The 17933-nt window shown below is 32.1% G+C and overlaps 1 protein-coding gene across 1 annotated transcript in view; it reads right to left on the reverse strand.

The window, feature by feature from the left end:
* LOC139528859 (uncharacterized) overlaps positions 1–16827 on the reverse strand; it is a 34814-nt gene extending 17987 nt beyond the window's left edge. Inside the window, exons 1-13 of the mRNA XM_071325073.1 lie at positions 16752–16827; positions 14707–14875; positions 12926–13100; positions 11270–11408; positions 10029–10117; positions 9634–9714; positions 8548–8708; positions 6218–6344; positions 5708–5811; positions 4139–4255; positions 3635–3777; positions 1099–1216; positions 725–896 (exon numbers count right to left, since the gene is read on the reverse strand). Coding sequence (XP_071181174.1) covers positions 725–896; positions 1099–1216; positions 3635–3777; positions 4139–4255; positions 5708–5811; positions 6218–6344; positions 8548–8708; positions 9634–9714; positions 10029–10117; positions 11270–11408; positions 12926–13100; positions 14707–14778 — 1498 coding nt within the window. The 5' untranslated portion in view covers positions 14779–14875; positions 16752–16827. The remainder of the gene's footprint in view (positions 1–724; positions 897–1098; positions 1217–3634; positions 3778–4138; positions 4256–5707; positions 5812–6217; positions 6345–8547; positions 8709–9633; positions 9715–10028; positions 10118–11269; positions 11409–12925; positions 13101–14706; positions 14876–16751) is intronic.
* Between the last annotated feature and the right edge of the window lie 1106 nt (positions 16828–17933).

Raw genomic sequence — 17933 nt, forward strand, 5'->3', positions numbered from 1 at the left:
CTTTCATTCTTTGTTCTAACATGTACATTGGGCCGTTAGTTTTTTAGTTTGACTTGTTTTACATTTGTCATTTTATAAATGACTATGTGGTATAGGCTTTGCTTATTGTTGAAGGTCATACAGTGACAAATAGTTGTAAATTTCTGTGTCATTTGGTTTCTTGTGGAGAGTTGTCTCTTCAGCAATCATACTACAACTTTTTATGTTTTTAATATATGAATATCATATAATAACCTGGTGTAAATGAATCAGGTATGAAAACCATACCATTGCCTTGCATAAATAAGTCAAATATAAATTTAAACATCATATAATTTTACCTTGTATAAATATCAAACATGAAGACTTTTTGATTCCTTTCTTATAAAGAACTTGGAATACACCTTGTGGTTACCATGGATAAAGCAATTCAGGATCAATCCAAAACGCAATATAATTTTCTTTTTTTTTAAATTTCCTTTGTCAAGATTTTTTTTGTATTAAAATAAGCAACATGACGGGTGCCACATGTGGAGCAGGATCTGCATACTCTTCTAGAGCACCTGTGATCACCCCCAGTTTTTGGCTGTGTTAGTGTTGCTTAGTCTTGTGTACTATTTTTTGTCTTTTTTAGCTGCCATGGTGTTGTCAATTTATTTTGATTTGTGAACTTGACTGGTCTTCTGGTATCTCTCCCCTCTCTCGGATGTACTTTTAAAAAAAATATTATGCCAATATTACAAACCTCCATTATATATATCTTTATTAAACTGTTTGGAAATACACAGGAAATCATTGAGGTATTTAACCAGATCTTTCTGTATGTCTCCAGGGGTAGGAAAGTTATGTCTGGTTAACTCTAGTCCAATCTGTATCATACTTATAGCAAACAAAGCCATCCATGTTGTAGCGTCAGCCTACAAATAAATATATATGTCATTCCTTGAAAGGTCTATGTCATAGAAATGATGGAGTCTCACAGTATCACATTCAAGGAAACAATGCCATTTATGTAGAAATGTCAGTTTACAAATAATAATAAGGTCAATGTCAGTAATCAGTGGTCTAAGGGGGTCCAGTACATGTAAAGCTAACACAAACATGAAACATGTTCCATACCTGTTTAATTGTATATCCCTCTGGTGGACAGCCTCTGTCTACAACACTTATATTATCTAAGCCTAGAAAGCCGCCATGGAATATATATCTATCATGGCACTGAAGGTTTGTCATCCACCTGTTAAGATATAGAGGATAAGTTAATTAGATAGTTTACTCTTCCAGAGAGAAGACTCATTATAATAGAAAATGTATATTGTATAAATAAGGCAACTAGTTTTCTGGTTTTGATTGATTGATTGATTGGTGTTGTTTTAATGTCACTTTTTTGCTATTTCATGGCAGCCAGTTTTTATTGGTAGAGGAAGCTGATTTTCCAAGAGAAACCCACTGACCTTTGATATGAGTACCGGCAATCCTAGTCAATTAAGAGTCAAAGACACTGGCACCAGCAGGGTTCCAACTCACAAACTCAGGGTTGACTGGGTAGTGATTACTGTAGTAGAACTACTCAGACCACTTGGCCACCAAGTCCCCTCTTTTTTTATCAGTTGCAATCAAATATGATGGTTAATTAAACAAAAATTGTGGATTTCACAGAATGTTATTAAATGTTCACTATTAAATCATTAGTTTTGAAATATACCATTACATTACCTATAGCTAGTAGGACAGATATGGTGTAGTATAATCAAAACAAGTAAAAATCAAATTCATCATATATAACTGGCCCAGTACATCATAAAACTATAAATACTTTGGCTTTCAATTCATTATTGTAACTAGATTTTGTTACAAAATATGAACCACCTTTCCAAATCCATTCCTATTTACATGCTGGATTAATCAAAATCAAGTATCAACACAAATATACAATATATGTATGTATAATGTTGTTGGAAAATATAAAATTTATTTTTCAAGCTTTAGAAACAGGACGTTTCCGACAATGTACATATAACAGGCTATTATTTGAACTTGGAATTATTTTTTATTATGGAATTTGTTTGATTTCTTGTTATTGAATTTTTTAATAAATTCAATGTTTATTCTTTACTGAAATGTTCTGTGCTGCGCACAACACTTTCTATTACAAAGAAAATAGTAAATTTTCCATAAAATGTACTGTGCCGAGCACAACACTATCTTACCAAAATACATTATACGGAAAGTGTTATTAACTGCTAAAAAGATTATAAAACCAAATAAACATGAAATTTATTATAAATTTTAAACACAAGAAATTGTGCAAATTCCATAGTTAAAATACTTCTAAGTTCAAATAATAGCCTGTTTTATATTGTGATCAGGGGTCGAATTAAAGCTTTTTTGTGTAGTGGCCAGCTGGACCAGTGGACTGAAAACTCTACTGGTCCGGCTCCAAATCTACTGGTCCTGCAAAAATGACAATAATTTGACAAACACTAATATAAATGACAGATGTTTAATTTTATTTTGATGCTTTTGTTTACATAAGTTAGACAGTAACAAAGGAATAGTCTTTATTCTGATTTTGATAAAGGATTTGGTAATCTTAATGATTTTCCTTATCAAAATCAGGATCAAGAAGGAACAAATATCAACATTGTCTTCCAAGTCCACAATCAGAAATTTGACAATCCAGTTACGAAAATACATTTCCTATCTAGGTCTGTCACTGCAAAATTTTTCACATATTGTACAGTTCATTAAATTCCAATCTACTTTATAATGCAACCATTCACGATCTTTTTCCCATGATTTTTGGTATTTGCGTTTCCTTTTGTCACTTTCGTATACCTTATTTCGATCTTCCTTTTGATTTTCAGTTAATTTTTATCTTATTTTTTTGTCCAGCGGTTTAACTCCTTCCAAAAATTTCCACATTTTATATTGTTGTGAAGGACGCTAACCCGAGATATTAATTAACTTAATCAATTATAATACCCCCCAATACCGTGTAATTGATTTCACAGGTAAATTGTTTTTTAAACAAACGGAGATTTCGAAGCAATCAGTGATTTTTATTGACAAGTTTCTACTGGTCCGCCGGACCACCATGCAGCTGACAAAAACTACTGGTCCGATGCAAATTTTACTAGTCCTGGACTACCGGACTAGCGCTAATTTCGACCCCTGATTGTGATTATCCTGAAATTGCTCATAACACTTGAAAATTTAGTTATTAAAATCTAAATCATTGTCTCTAACTTCTCAAAGAAATCTACTTAGTTGAAATGCGGACAGCGAAGAGGATCCTAAGATAAACTGGTCAGGAAACAAAAATACTTATATAATGGCTCAATCAACATGGAAGTTGGGTAACAGTAGACTTTATTTGTATACTTGTTATTTGTACAATAGTTGGCTAATTGCAGGATAAATACAATTATAGTACTGTTAACATTAAAATGTTATGAAATTCATGACATGACGACACAAAGTATATCGGTTTTTAGATATTCTAAAAATTACTGTGCAATATGCTTTTTGCTATTCACTGTTTTCTATCTTCCTTCCAAAATATAGATCAACATGTGACCAATCCTAAACAAATCAAATTAGTTGAAATTAACAGTAAGAGTTAAATAAAGTTAATACATTAAGACATACTTACCAGTTATAGTTCTTCTGAAGTTTACAGTACGAGTTGAATAAGAAGTTTAAATCAGTCCCTCCAGTCATTTGGAACACCTTTAGACTTGTCCATGCATGAATAGGTGGATTATTGTCATCAAAGTTAAACTCACATCCTGGTAACTAAAAATAAATGCATAATATTTTGAAATGAAGACTTACCCCTGTATAATAGTGCCTCAAGAATATGTTCAGTCTGAGTCTGTTATTGGGTTGCTGTCACATTGAAGTAGACCCCAATATTCATATCAAGGTCACATGATATCTGTAAGACAACCATGAATTAAATATATATGCATTTTATGGTACAGAAACTATAATTTGCATGTGTTACTGTAAAAAATGAATCACATAAAGTCATTTCAAAGAATTGCAGTCAGAAAAGATAAATTCAATCTTTCTGCTATAACCGTACAAAAGATAAGGGGTCTATTAACTGAACTTTTAACAAACAATTATTTATTAGTTAAAGAATTATAGGAACCTGTCCTTCTGGTGACATGTATCTCTCTGATAACAATAGGAGTAATTGATGCTTGGCAAAGTCAGGATCAAGACGACAAAATGATATCATCTCGAAACATGTGTCCCAAGTGGCAAACTGGAATAGAAAAGTAATCACTGAATAACAAACTGAATCAGATTAATTATCTGGAAATATGTGTCCCATGTAGCAAACTGAAATAGAAAAGTAATCACTAAATAACAAAGTAAATCATTATAATCATCTGGAAACATGTGTTTCATGTGGCAAACTGGGATAGAAAAGTAATCACTGAATAACAAACTGAATCAGATTAATTATCTGGAAACATGTGTCCCATGTAGAAAACTGTAACAGAAAAGTAGTCATTGAATAACAAACTAAATCAGAATAATCATCTGAAAACATGTGTCCTCATGTAGAAAACTAGAGTAGAAAAGTAATCACTGAATAACAAACTAAATCAGAATAATCATCTGAAAACATATGTCCTCATGTGGAAAACTAGAGTAGAAAAGTAATCACTGAATAACAAACTAAATCAGAATAATCATCTGAAAACATGTGTCCTCATGTAGAAAGCTGGAATAGAAAAGTAATCACTGAATAACAAACTGAATCAGAATAATTATCTTGAAACATGTATCCTCATGTAGAAAACTGGAATAGAAAAGTAATCACTGAATAACTAACTGAATCAGATTAATCATCTGGAGACAATTGTAGCAAAATGAACAAGTGAATCTGCGAGCTACTGCTCACTGATGATACCCCCGCAGCAAGTGGATAATACTAATAGTGTAAAAAAATGTAAGTGTTTGGTAAACAGGAAGTTGTCGAGTGATGAATCTGAAAACGCATCACACTGTAAAGCTGATCGACTTATATAAATCCTGAAACCAAATTTCAGAAATCCTTGTATTGTCATGATTCTAGTTCCTGAGAAAAATGGGACGAAAATTTTCAACTTGGCTATCATGTGTAAAATCATACAAGTGTTCGGTAAACAGGAAGTTGTCAAGTGATCAATCTGAAAACGCATCACATGGTAAAGCTGATCTAGATAAACCCTGAAACTTAATTTCAGAAATCCTTGTATTGTAGTTTCTGAGAAAAATGCAACGAAAAATATTCATGGGACGGACGGACTGACGGAAGGACAGACAGAGGTAAAGCAGTATACCCCCCTTTTTTTTAAAGCAGGGGTATATATATATTTCTTAGATTAAATTAATTTAAATATAGATGTTTTATGACTCATATTTTAGAGTTTAAAGTTAGTTGAAGATCTGTAATATTCTCTGTGGAATATATTCAAGACCTTATTATACTAAGGACAAGCTAGATTTTATAAAGGCAACAAGAATTATGACCTTGAGACATCTTTTGATTATTTGTTTCTTTGGGTTGCTGTCCCATTGTTCAGTAGTATTGGAGTTATATATGACGAAAGTATTAAGTTAATTCTGTACAACTCACCAATGTCAAACTGCTGAATATACATCAAGTAATTTTATTTTATAGATTAGTAGTAAAATTTTCTAAAACTCATGGTGCAAAAAAACGTACCCATGGGAATTCCCATTTATCAGGAACAGATAAGATATCTTTAGCTTTGAAATGTTTTCTCCATTTTATATTTCTTTCCATTACATCCCAGTTTCCAGGTTTAACTACAATAAATTATATTTCTATCTAAACAAATCAACTTTCATTGGTGAATGCATATTATCTAGGTTTATGCTACACAGAGTTAAGAAAAGACTTTTATATTCTTACTTCTATATCATATTTTAAAATGGTACCGTAAAATTCCTAATTTTAGATGCATGTTTTGATTTTTGTTATGTTTTTGACAAGTGAAGTTTGATATGTGTCCAATATTTCTGGTAATTCCTGTTAAAAACCACTGAAGCATGATTAGAGCAGGACCCTTCTTAGGCAGTCAGTGGGCCCCCACATGAAAATGTCTGGATCTGCCATTGAATTCTGTACTTTCCCTTTTTTTTTAAATCACCCTTCTGTCACTCTTCTGTTATTCACTTATTATAGGTAAAATATAAATACCTGTTTTATTACCTGTAGCTTGTCCTCTGTTATACCACTCATCAACATCATAATAATAAAACTGTTTATTCCACAGAAGTCCTGCCCATGCTCCCTTAGCAACACTCTTTTCTTGGTCTGACCATTGACAATCAAACAGCTACAAAATAAAAACAAAAAGCTACAAACAATTACAGAATAAAATGCTTCGCTGAGAGCAGCCTGATACGATCACAGAGGTCCAACCCTGAACAGTCGGTGCAAGTTTGGACACATTTTTCAATCTTGATACTGTCTGAATTTGAACTGTGATCAATTTTTTGACATAATCTAGGTTTCTTTGCTGTGATATTGTAAAATATTGTGCAACTGCCTTATACTGTGCTATTTCGCAATACTGTGCAATATAAGATTTCTTTCTATTGCGCATTACTGTGCAATTGAATAATTCTTGGTATTGTGCAATACTGTTACTTTGAAATTGAAGTTTTCTGATATTTGGTTGTATTTTGCTGTTGGGCAATACTGAGCAATTGAAGATTTCTTGCTGTTGTGCATTACTGTGCAATTGATGATATTTTTATTGCGCAATACTGTCCTATAGAAGATTTGTTGCTATTGCTCAATACTATGCAATAATTGAAGATTTCTAGTGCTATAGCCTAGTACTATGTAATTGAAAATTCCTGCTATTGCACAAATGCAATACTTCATATAATAATTTACACCTCATATTTGGTGTAAATCCTGCCACATCAGTATTATTTGCTTTAATATATGATTAAGAAATATAAATTTTAAGAAGAAAATAAAAAAAAAAAAATCATGAACAAAAAAATTAGCCCCCCCCCCCCTATTGTTTTTTAACCCCTTTTCAGTAATTACCCCCAAACTCAATCCCAGCTTTCCCTTTTGTGGTATGGTACCTTGCAGTACAACTACATGGAAATCCATACACTTGACCTCAAGAAATTGTCTGGAAACTAGAAAAATGCTTGTTTTTGGCCCCTAATTCCTAAAAATTTGGGGCAATTACCCCCAATATTCACTCCCAGCCTTCCCTTTGTGTTGTAATAACTTACATTACAATTTCAGAGAGAACAATACACTTAAACACAAGTTATTGTCTTTAAACTAGAAAATTACTTGTTTTTTGCCCCTTTTCAGCCCCTTATTCCAGAACATTTGGGGCAATTACCCCCAAACTCAATCCTAGCCTTCCCTTTGTGATATGGAACCTTGTGGTGCAATTTCAGAAGACTCATACACTAACACACAAGTTATTGTCTGGAAACTAGAAAAATGCTTATTTTGACTCCTTTTGGGCCCCTAATTCCTAAACTGTTTAAACCATAACCCAAAAATCAACCCCAACCTTACTTTTGTGGTTTCAAACTTTGTGTTTAAATTTCATAGAGATCCAATAACTTATATTAAGGTTGTTGTCTAGAAACCATGTTTCTTTTGATGACACAGACATTGACGAAGACCACGTCATACCAATATTTGACCACAATTTTTTTCGCGGTTGTATAAAAACTCAAAATGCATGTCTGAAATGTATATTTTGACATTTTTAAGATTTTTGACCATGCCAGATTTTTACCATCTGTAACAGTTTCAAGATTTAAACAATATTATTCTTGCATCTCAAACTTATGTTTCTTTTTTTAGCCTAGGTAGCCATGTTGGTAGGAGGTAGGCAGGATTATCAGACACATTATTTAAACTCTTTTCTCCAAGGATGACTTTTTCATTAGTCGAACTGTTTCAGAGGGTAAAACAAATAGTAAAAAATAACAGATGTGAAGTGAAGAGAAAAATTCACTTGGCCCAAACCAAACAAAATTTCACTCAGATAAAAGTTGAAAAAGCAAGTGAATATGTGCAAATTTTGTTGTGTTCTGTCCATGTCAGGAAAGTCCATGCCTTTGTATGGGAAACCTCAAAAATCACACTGATAAAAAATTCACATACTGTGGATTCATTAATATTTGTTGGATACTGATTTTTTAGTGGTATCTGTGGGAACATGTGAACCACAAATTCAAATGTTCAACGAATAACATATTTTCAATAGGTTGTGTGTACAGAAATTAGCAAATCCTCGAAATCAAATATCCACGAAGTTTTCAGCAATCCACGAAAAATTGATACCCACTAAAATAAGTGAATTCACAGTAGATGAACAACTTCATGGCTGTAGAATACAAGCTGTTCAAACTTGGATGTCTTCTGCAAAACCCTTTTCCAAAGAGTTTTGTATAATTACATGTGGCACGAAAGATGAAGACAGCAGAAGATATGCCCCAACTAGACAATGTCATGTGACACAATATCTAAAATAAACCAACTATACCTACTGAATTATAAAATGTCTCAGCTTTAATCTTCCATTCCTGTATAACATTAGAACTATTGTCAAGGTAAGAATCTTTTTCTATAGGTAATAATTCCCATTCTATTATATCATGTCCACCAGGTTCTACTTCAAGTTTGTATGCTGCATAGCAACAGTCTGGCTCTGAAAGAAATAAAACTGAGTAACTGCACAATATATTATACAGTTATAGCAGATAATCATTTATATTTATTTTGACTCTAAAGGACACAATTAAAATCACATTAAGGTGGTACCTAACACTACAGGGAGATAACTCTGTAAAATCAGCTAACCGTTTTAATGACGTTGTGTTGATAAGGGAATATTAAGCGTCTCAATGATAAAAATACATGTTTGTCAAACTGCCTATATTACCAGTGTATTTTTTCTGAGAAAACAGTTGGTTCAAATTTTTTGAAATTTTTATATTTTTGTTCAAAGGTCAAAGTAAATACTTTAACAAAATTTTATGAAAATTAAACGGGCCAAATTAATTTAAGTGAAAGTGTTGGGTACCACCTTAATATTTTTATACCTTCAAAATAAGAGATCTCATTGAGGGGAAATTGCTGTCATACCTCTAATAGAACCTTATTTTCTGTGATATTTCTAAAGAAAATTTACACATGAATTATAAGGTGTTTGTTTTAATCAACCTTTAGTTGCAGATACAAAATCATGCTGGATTTTATGGATGTTATTTTGTTTACAGTCATAAATTCGTGTTCACCTTGGAATATATCGTCATGGAAGATTATAAAATCATGTTTGCCTTTTGAATAAATTTATAAAATTGATGAAAGCATTTTGTTTGATTGATTGGTGAATGTTTACTTGAAGTCCAGAGGCAAATATTTCATGCATCCTTTGCAATCTTTCTTTCCCAAGTAGAATGTGTGGACATTTCTACACAAGGCATCAGATTTAACATCTCAAATTTTAAAAGAGACCACACTCAAATAAGAAGGCATACTGATAATGCCATAAGATGGTTGTCATATGTTCTCTGGTAAATAATTGTCTCATTAGCAATCATACCACATTTCCTCATCTAAACATATCTTACTTGTATTTGAATGGTTCCTCTTCAATTCTATTTCTGGAGATTGACCTGAACTTGATTTTGAAAAATTTAAACAGAATTCACCTAAAACACAGAAAATCATGAGTTTAATATTTTTTAAAAAGTCAATGAAATGATTGTGCTCTGTCTCAGTGATATTCATCTTTTTACTCTTAAAAAAGATTGCTAAATATTTTATTGTGTTGTTTTTTTTGTATAAAAACTTCTGTTCAGTACGGATTTATTTAATTGTGTTGAATGATGAATCTTGCTGATGTGTTAATTGTATAAATGTGGGTTGCTGTCTCTTGACTCATACCTACAACACCTTCTACTTACAAGGTTTATACTCATTATCTCTCTGTCACAATAAACTTGAATAAATATAATAAACTTGCCTAACTGATAACTGACAGAAACAGCTTGTTCATCACCTTTGACCTGAAAACAGGGGGCATTACTCATTTGTTTGGCATCATATTCATATCTGAAAATAAACATTATGTGAAGGAGTGTACATGTTATATCAGATTAAACATGAATGCACAATTTCATCATTTATAAAAAAATTATCACTCTCTTGTGTTTTTTAATAGGTGAGTTACTTTTTAGACTTGTCAATGAAGTTATTTTCAATCGTTCCAAAAAGTCATTTGAGTTAGCGCTTTTATAAAAAAACTTGAAAGAATGTTTTCAACAAATACATTTCTTCAAATTATAATATCATTTTAATTGAAAATAGTTGTTTTTCTTGGATTGATAATGAGATTAATATTCAGGATAAATAGATCTAAATGTACTTTGAAATTAAAAAGCATACAATGTATTATGTTGACCTTTTGATAAAAATTCTTTAATATTTCTTTGGAACTCTAACGATAGAACCAGTGACCAATCTGAACCAGGAAGTGAAAATTGCTTTCTTTGGTTCATCTTCATGTCAGACTTTTCTAATTTGATTCATTTATACTTAAGAGTCGGTCTATGGCTAACACATGCAAAATGCCAAAAATCGTCCAGAAGCAGCAATTTACTGACAGGTTTTATGTTCTGCCTTTGGTTTTGCAGAACTTTGGTTCCTGTTTCTTATCAACAATTTACTGACATGACCAGTAGGTTTGGAGTTATGATCCCTATATTGTAATAGGTTTAGTATTTTGCTTCATGTATTGTGAGTGATTGCTGTATCTAAAACAACATTTTAGACACAGGTTTTATGTTATGTTTTCTGTATTTTGATTGTTATGCCACAAGCTTCATGCTAAAAGATAGCAACTTTTTGAAATTCCAACTAAACAGAACTATTAGAAAGCTTGCAAAGTACAATGTTTGCATCTTGGTACCGCCCACAATCCCATGTGTTTTATACTTTAAGATACCTAGTAATTTCATATGTTTTAGCCCTGCTTAAAGTTAAAGTGTAAATAATTTTATCTTACTAAGGAGACATTGATATAGTGGATACATTGTGTTATGTAAATTTTCCTTTTTATTGGTGGAGGACTTTAGATCAGTTATAGTTTTTTACTATTTAATATCCGTGTGTATATTTCCTTAGTGGATGATAACTATAACTCCCAATAAGTCGAGGTGTGCCTTTATTGGCAGAAGTTAGTGACATACAGATTGGTTACTCTACCTAAACCAAAACTTTGGAGACAAGTTGAGCCTTTGGACTTCATTACTTATATTGTTTACTGTATATCTACACAGAATGGTGTCATTTTCAGGTTTGGTATACTCAACCATAATCTGCCAATGGCCGTCATCAAACACACCTAAAAAATACAATACAGGTATAAAAGAAACACATAATCTGCCAATGGCCGTCATCAAACACACCTAAAAAATACAATACAGGTAAATGAAAAACACAAAATCTGCTAATGGCCGTCATCAAACACACCTGAAAAATACAATACAGGTAAATGAGAAACATATAATCTACCAATGGCCTTCATCAAACACACCTGAAAAATACAATACAGGTAAATGCCAATGGCCATCATCAACATGATCAATCACACCTGAAAAATACAATACAGGTAAATGAGAAACACACAATCTGCCAATGGCCATCATCAAACACACCTGAAAAATACAATACAGGTAAATGAAAAATACATAATCTGCCAATGGCCATCATCAAACACACCTGAAAAATACAATACAGGTAAATGAGAAACACATAATCTACCAATGGCCTTCATCAAACACACCTGAAAAATACAATACAGGTAAATGCCAATGGTCATCATCAACATGATCAATCACACCTGAAAAATACAATACAGGTAAATGAGAAACACACAATCTGCCAATGGCCGTCATCAAACACACCTGAAAAATACAATACAGGTAAATGAAACACATAATTTGCCAATGGCTGTCATCAAACAAACCTGCAAAATACAATACAGGTAAATGAGAAACACATAATCTACCAATGGCCTTCATCAAACACACCTGAAAAATACAATACAGGTAAATGCCAATGGTCATCATCAACATGATCAATCACACCTGAAAAATACAATACAGGTAAATGAGAAACACACAATCTGCCAATGGCCGTCATCAAACACACCTGAAAAATACAATACAGGTAAATGAAACACATAATTTGCCAATGGCTGTCATCAAACAAACCTGCAAAATACAACATAGTTATATGAGAAACCCTTAATAACAAGAAAGAAAGAAAATCAACATAAACATTTGAATATAAAAAAAACTTTTTTTCAAAAACCAAATTTTTTCTACAGCTATTGCATAGTCATATGAATAATATTTATATAATGGTGATAATGGTGAAATGTGGAGTTCAATTATCAATCATCTATTGCTGTTTACTTTTGAACTTGTTAATATAAGTGATGTATGAATTTTGGGAGTATAGTGACTTCCAGCAGGACATAGGCGGATCCAGATCCAGGGGGCCTGGTGGGCCACCCCCCTTCTTGGAAAAATTTGGTTGATTATATAGGGAATCACTGAAGATGACTGTAGGACAATATCAAAGTTTAAAACACTGGTTTCCCATTCAGCTTGCTGTCAGGTAACATAATATTAAAGCCTTACAGTACCAGGGGTCTATGTTTAACTGTAAATATAAATTTGGGAAGGAGCCAAGTTCTGTAGAAAAATGAAAAAAAAAAAATTCATGAATGCTTGACTTGCTATTGAGTGTATTTTTTCAAACCCTAAAATTCATGATTTACCTTGTCCCACAAAATTTCCAAAAATAAGAAAAAGTATAAAATTATAATGAATCTAAAGTATCCAATTTACAAACCGGTGTCCAGTATCTCATATTCTGATTGTCTCGGTGATCTCCCCTTGTTTTGTTCTATAAGTTCTGTGTATGGAAATTCAGTCTGAGGATACAAATATAAGGCCTTCATGTATCTGTGGTCAGGATCATTGTCCAAGTAGAAATACAGCTCTTTCACATCCTCTCCATGATTACCCTGAAACATTGACCTAGAGATTAACCTATTGACCTTGAGATTTACCTGTCAGAGTGTTTATTGGTTTTCTTTGTTTATGGTTTGCTGTCACATTGTATATAGTTAAATTATCAATTTTAAATTCCGAGCCGCCTCGGTGAGGACTTTAAAATTTATAATTTAACTATCGAGATTGGATAAATCCGATAATCCACGAGTAACTATGTAAGAATCTGTTTCTCTAATGATTAAAAAGACATTTTCTTTTTTTGTTAACCGAAAATCCCCTTCAAGTGCCTTTCACATTGCACGAAGTTGTCAATTTCATTAACACCTGTTATCAACTTTTGATTCATCCAGTTAGCTGAAAAGGTCATGACCCTTAAAATCATCCAATGATCTTTTGAGATCACCAGCAACCACATGTTGATTAAATTTTTTTATACAATGGGTTCGCAAAGGGATAAATTTCCATAGAATTAGAGAAATCATTTTATCAACTGATATCAAAAGTCAACAATTGCTTTATTATATGACTCTTAAGTTCTCAGTGTCATCTTTTAATATTTTTAGATTGTGAAATATCCTTGGTTAGGTGGTATTTTGCCTAGACTGTTTTTATTTTATGCTTGGGATTTGATTTTTAGGCATATTTAAGCGAGTATTTTTAGAATCCTTTTCTATCAAAATCTTCTTAATTTCCTCATTATTTAACGATGAAAAGCGTTTTTCAGTGGCTACTTCTGCTGCTCCAACCATATTTTGTTGCCGGAAACATGTAACTGTCGTCTGTGAGATGGAAACGATTTTATGTTGAGAGCGCTGATTGGTTGATATTTATTCGGTCGTTCAATTAAAAACCATTTTATTTATACATCCCTTAAATAGCTAACAAGAATTCCCCGTTTCTATATTTAGGTACACGGACGCTGTTCCAAATCTTATATTAACCTCTCGTGATTTTTGCCGCGGTGAATATAATGTTTTATTAAAGAGGATTTCCTATGCTTTTAGCCAATGAGAAAACAGAAAATTTATAGTCATATAATAACACTTGATAACAATAATCAAATAACACTTGATAACAATCACAGACTTTTTTGAAAGGAGTAGTATTTTAAGCAATCAAAATTCTAAAGCTGAAACAACTCTTCTTAACAAAGGTAAATTCTACAAATTGAAAGAATGTAAAGAAATTTGATATCTGATTTGAAAATCTAAACTAATCTTAGGAAGAATTTACACAACAAGAGTGTGTCCATAGTACACAGATGCCCCACACCAACTCTCATTTTCTATGTTCAGTGGACCATGCAATTGGAGTCAAAAGTCTAATTTGGCAATAAAATTAAAAAGATCATGTGTACTAAGTTTCAAGTTGATTAATATTGTACTTCAACTTCATCAAAAACTACCCTGACCAAAACTTTAACCTGAAGCGGGACAGACAGACGGATGGACAGATGAACGAACGACCCCAGACCAAAAAACATAATGCCCCTACGTCAGGTAATAAAATGGTTGGTAGGTTTTATCTCTATATACTACTTTTTAACTACATTTCACGTCTGAAAGCTGCATATTTGTTCTCCAGCTGTATAATTGTTAGGTAACAGTATCTAATTACCTGTGGTCCTGTTAGTCCAAAAAATCTTTCTTTTACAACAGAATCTTTGCCATTCCACAAAGACAGTCCCATACAAAGTTGATGTTGTTCATCAGACAGACCAAATATACCGTCCTCTCCCCATCTATAACTATCAAGAGTTATCTCCCCATAGGATGTACTTTCCCAACTGTAATATAAGAATTCTATAATCTGAGAGGGCATAATCTGTATTTTGTATGTTCATCATATCAAAATTCTTAATTTGTAAATTGTCAATTTGTATCTTGTATGATCTGTATGATTTCAAAATTTCTTATTGGTAAATTGTCAATTTGTATATTTTTGGTTATCTGTCGTCATTATGATTGTTAGCATAACGGGGAATACAACAATGACATTTCACACATTGACATTTAACGAATCGACGTGTTACAAGTTACAAAACATCAATATACACCTTGACAATTTACCAATTAAGAATTTAAAATAAAAAAGGTATATACTTGTCAGTTACAATTTGTCAATTTACCAATTAGGAATTCTGAAATTACAAAAATACATGTTACAAATTGACAATTTACCAATTGACAATTTATACATTGACAATTTACACATTGACAACTTGCACATTGACAACTTACACATTGACAACTTACACATTGACAATTTATACATTGACAACTTACACATTGACAACTTACACATTGACAACTTACACATTGACAATTTACACATTGACAACTTGCACATTGACAACTTACACATTGACAACTTACACATTGACAACTTACAAATTAACAACTTACACATTGACAACTTGCACATTGACAACTTGCACATTGACAACTTGCACATTGACAACTTGCACATTGACAATTTACACATTGACAACTTGCACATTGACAACTTGCACATTGACAATTTACACATTGACAACTTACAAATTAACAACTTACACATTGACAACTTACACATTGACAACTTACACATTGACAACTTGCACATTGACAACTTACACATTGACAACTTACACATTGACAACTTGCACATTGACAACTTACACATTGACAACTTACACATTGACAACTTTCACATTGACAATTTACACATTGACAACTTGCACATTGACAACTTACACATTGACAACTTACACATTGACAATTTATACATTGACAACTTGCACATTGACAATTTACACATTGACAACTTACAAATTAACAACTTACACATTGACAACTTACACATTGACAACTTACACATTGACAACTTGCACATTGACAACTTACACATTGACAACTTACACATTGACAATTTACACATTGACAACTTACAAATTAACAACTTACACATTGACAACTTACACATTGACAACTTACACATTGACAACTTACACATTGACAACTTACACATTGACAACTTGCACATTGACAACTTGCACATTGACAACTTGCACATTGACAATTTACACATTGACAACTTACAAATTAACAACTTACACATTGACAACTTGCACATTGACAACTTGCACATTGACAACTTGCACATTGACAACTTGCACATTGACAATTTACACATTGACAACTTGCACATTTACAACTTGCACATTGACAATTTACACATTGACAACTTACAAATTAACAACTTACACATTGACAACTTACACATTGACAACTTACACATTGACAACTTGCACATTGACAACTTACACATTGACAACTTACACATTGACAATTTGCACATTGAAACTTTAGGTATTAAGAATTTTGACCCTGTTGGCTTTCCATAGATATATGTATGTATTGGTAAGTTAAACTCACATCTGCATTATCTTAATATTTAAAGTTAACTACACTATATTGTATATTACTAGTTAACTACACTATGTTGTATATTACCAGTTAACTACACTATATTGTTTATTACCAGTTAACTACACTATATTGTATATTACCAGTTAACTACACTATATTGTATATTACCAGTTAACTACAATATATTGTATATTACCAGTTAACTACACTATATTGTATATTACCAGTTAACTACACTATATTGTATATTACCAGTTTCCTAATGTTTCCTCTCTAACAGTACACCACTGTCTCTCTGATAAATATGGACCCCAGAATTTATTTCCATAGATATATGTATGTATTGGTAAGTATATTACCAGTTAACTACAATATATTGTATATTACCAGTTTCCTAATGTGTCCTCTCTAACAGTACACCACTGTCTCTCTGATAAATATGGACCCCAGAATTTATTTCCATAGATATATGTATGTATTGGTAAGTATATTAAAAGTTAACTACAATATATTGTATATTACCAGTTTCCTAATGTGTCCTCTCTAACAGTACACCACTGTCTCTCTGATAAATATGGACCCCAGAATTTATTTCCATAGATATATGTATGTATTGGTAAGTATATTAAAAGTTAACTACAATATATTGTATATTACCAGTTTCCTAATGTTTCCTCTCTAACAGTACACCACTGTCTCTCTGATAAATATGGACCCCAGAATTTATTTCCATAGATATATATATGTATGTATTGGTAAGTATATTAAAAGTTAACTACAATATATTGTATATTACCAGTTTCCTAATGTTTCCTCTCTAACTGTACACCACTGTCTCTCTGATAAATATGGACACCAGAATTTATTTCCATAGATATATGTATGTATTGGTAAGTATATTAAAAGTTAACTACAATATATTGTATATTACCAGTTTCCTAATGTTTCCTCTCTAACAGTACACCACTGTCTCTCTGATAAATATGGACCCCAGAATTTATTTCCATAGATATATGTATGTATTGGTAAGTATATTAAAAGTTAACTACAATATATTGTATATTACCAGTTTCCTAATGTTTCCGCTCTAACAGTACACCACTGTCTCTCTGATAAATATGGACCCCAGAATTTATTTCCATAGATATATGTATGTATTGGTAAGTATATTAAAAGTTAACTACAATATATTGTATATTACCAGTTTCCTAATGTGTCCTCTCTAACAGTACACCACTGTCTCTCTGATAAATATGGACCCCATAATTTATTTCCATAGATATATGTATGTATTGGTAAGTATATTACCAGTTAACTACAATATATTGTATATTACCAGTTTCCTAATGTGTCCTCTCTAACAGTACACCACTGTCTCTCTGATAAATATGGACCCCATAATTTATTTCCATAGATATATGTATGTATTGGTAA

The sequence above is a fragment of the Mytilus edulis genome, chromosome 6 (assembly GCF_963676685.1).
Source record: "Mytilus edulis chromosome 6, xbMytEdul2.2, whole genome shotgun sequence".
NCBI lineage: Eukaryota > Metazoa > Mollusca > Bivalvia > Mytilida > Mytilidae > Mytilus > Mytilus edulis.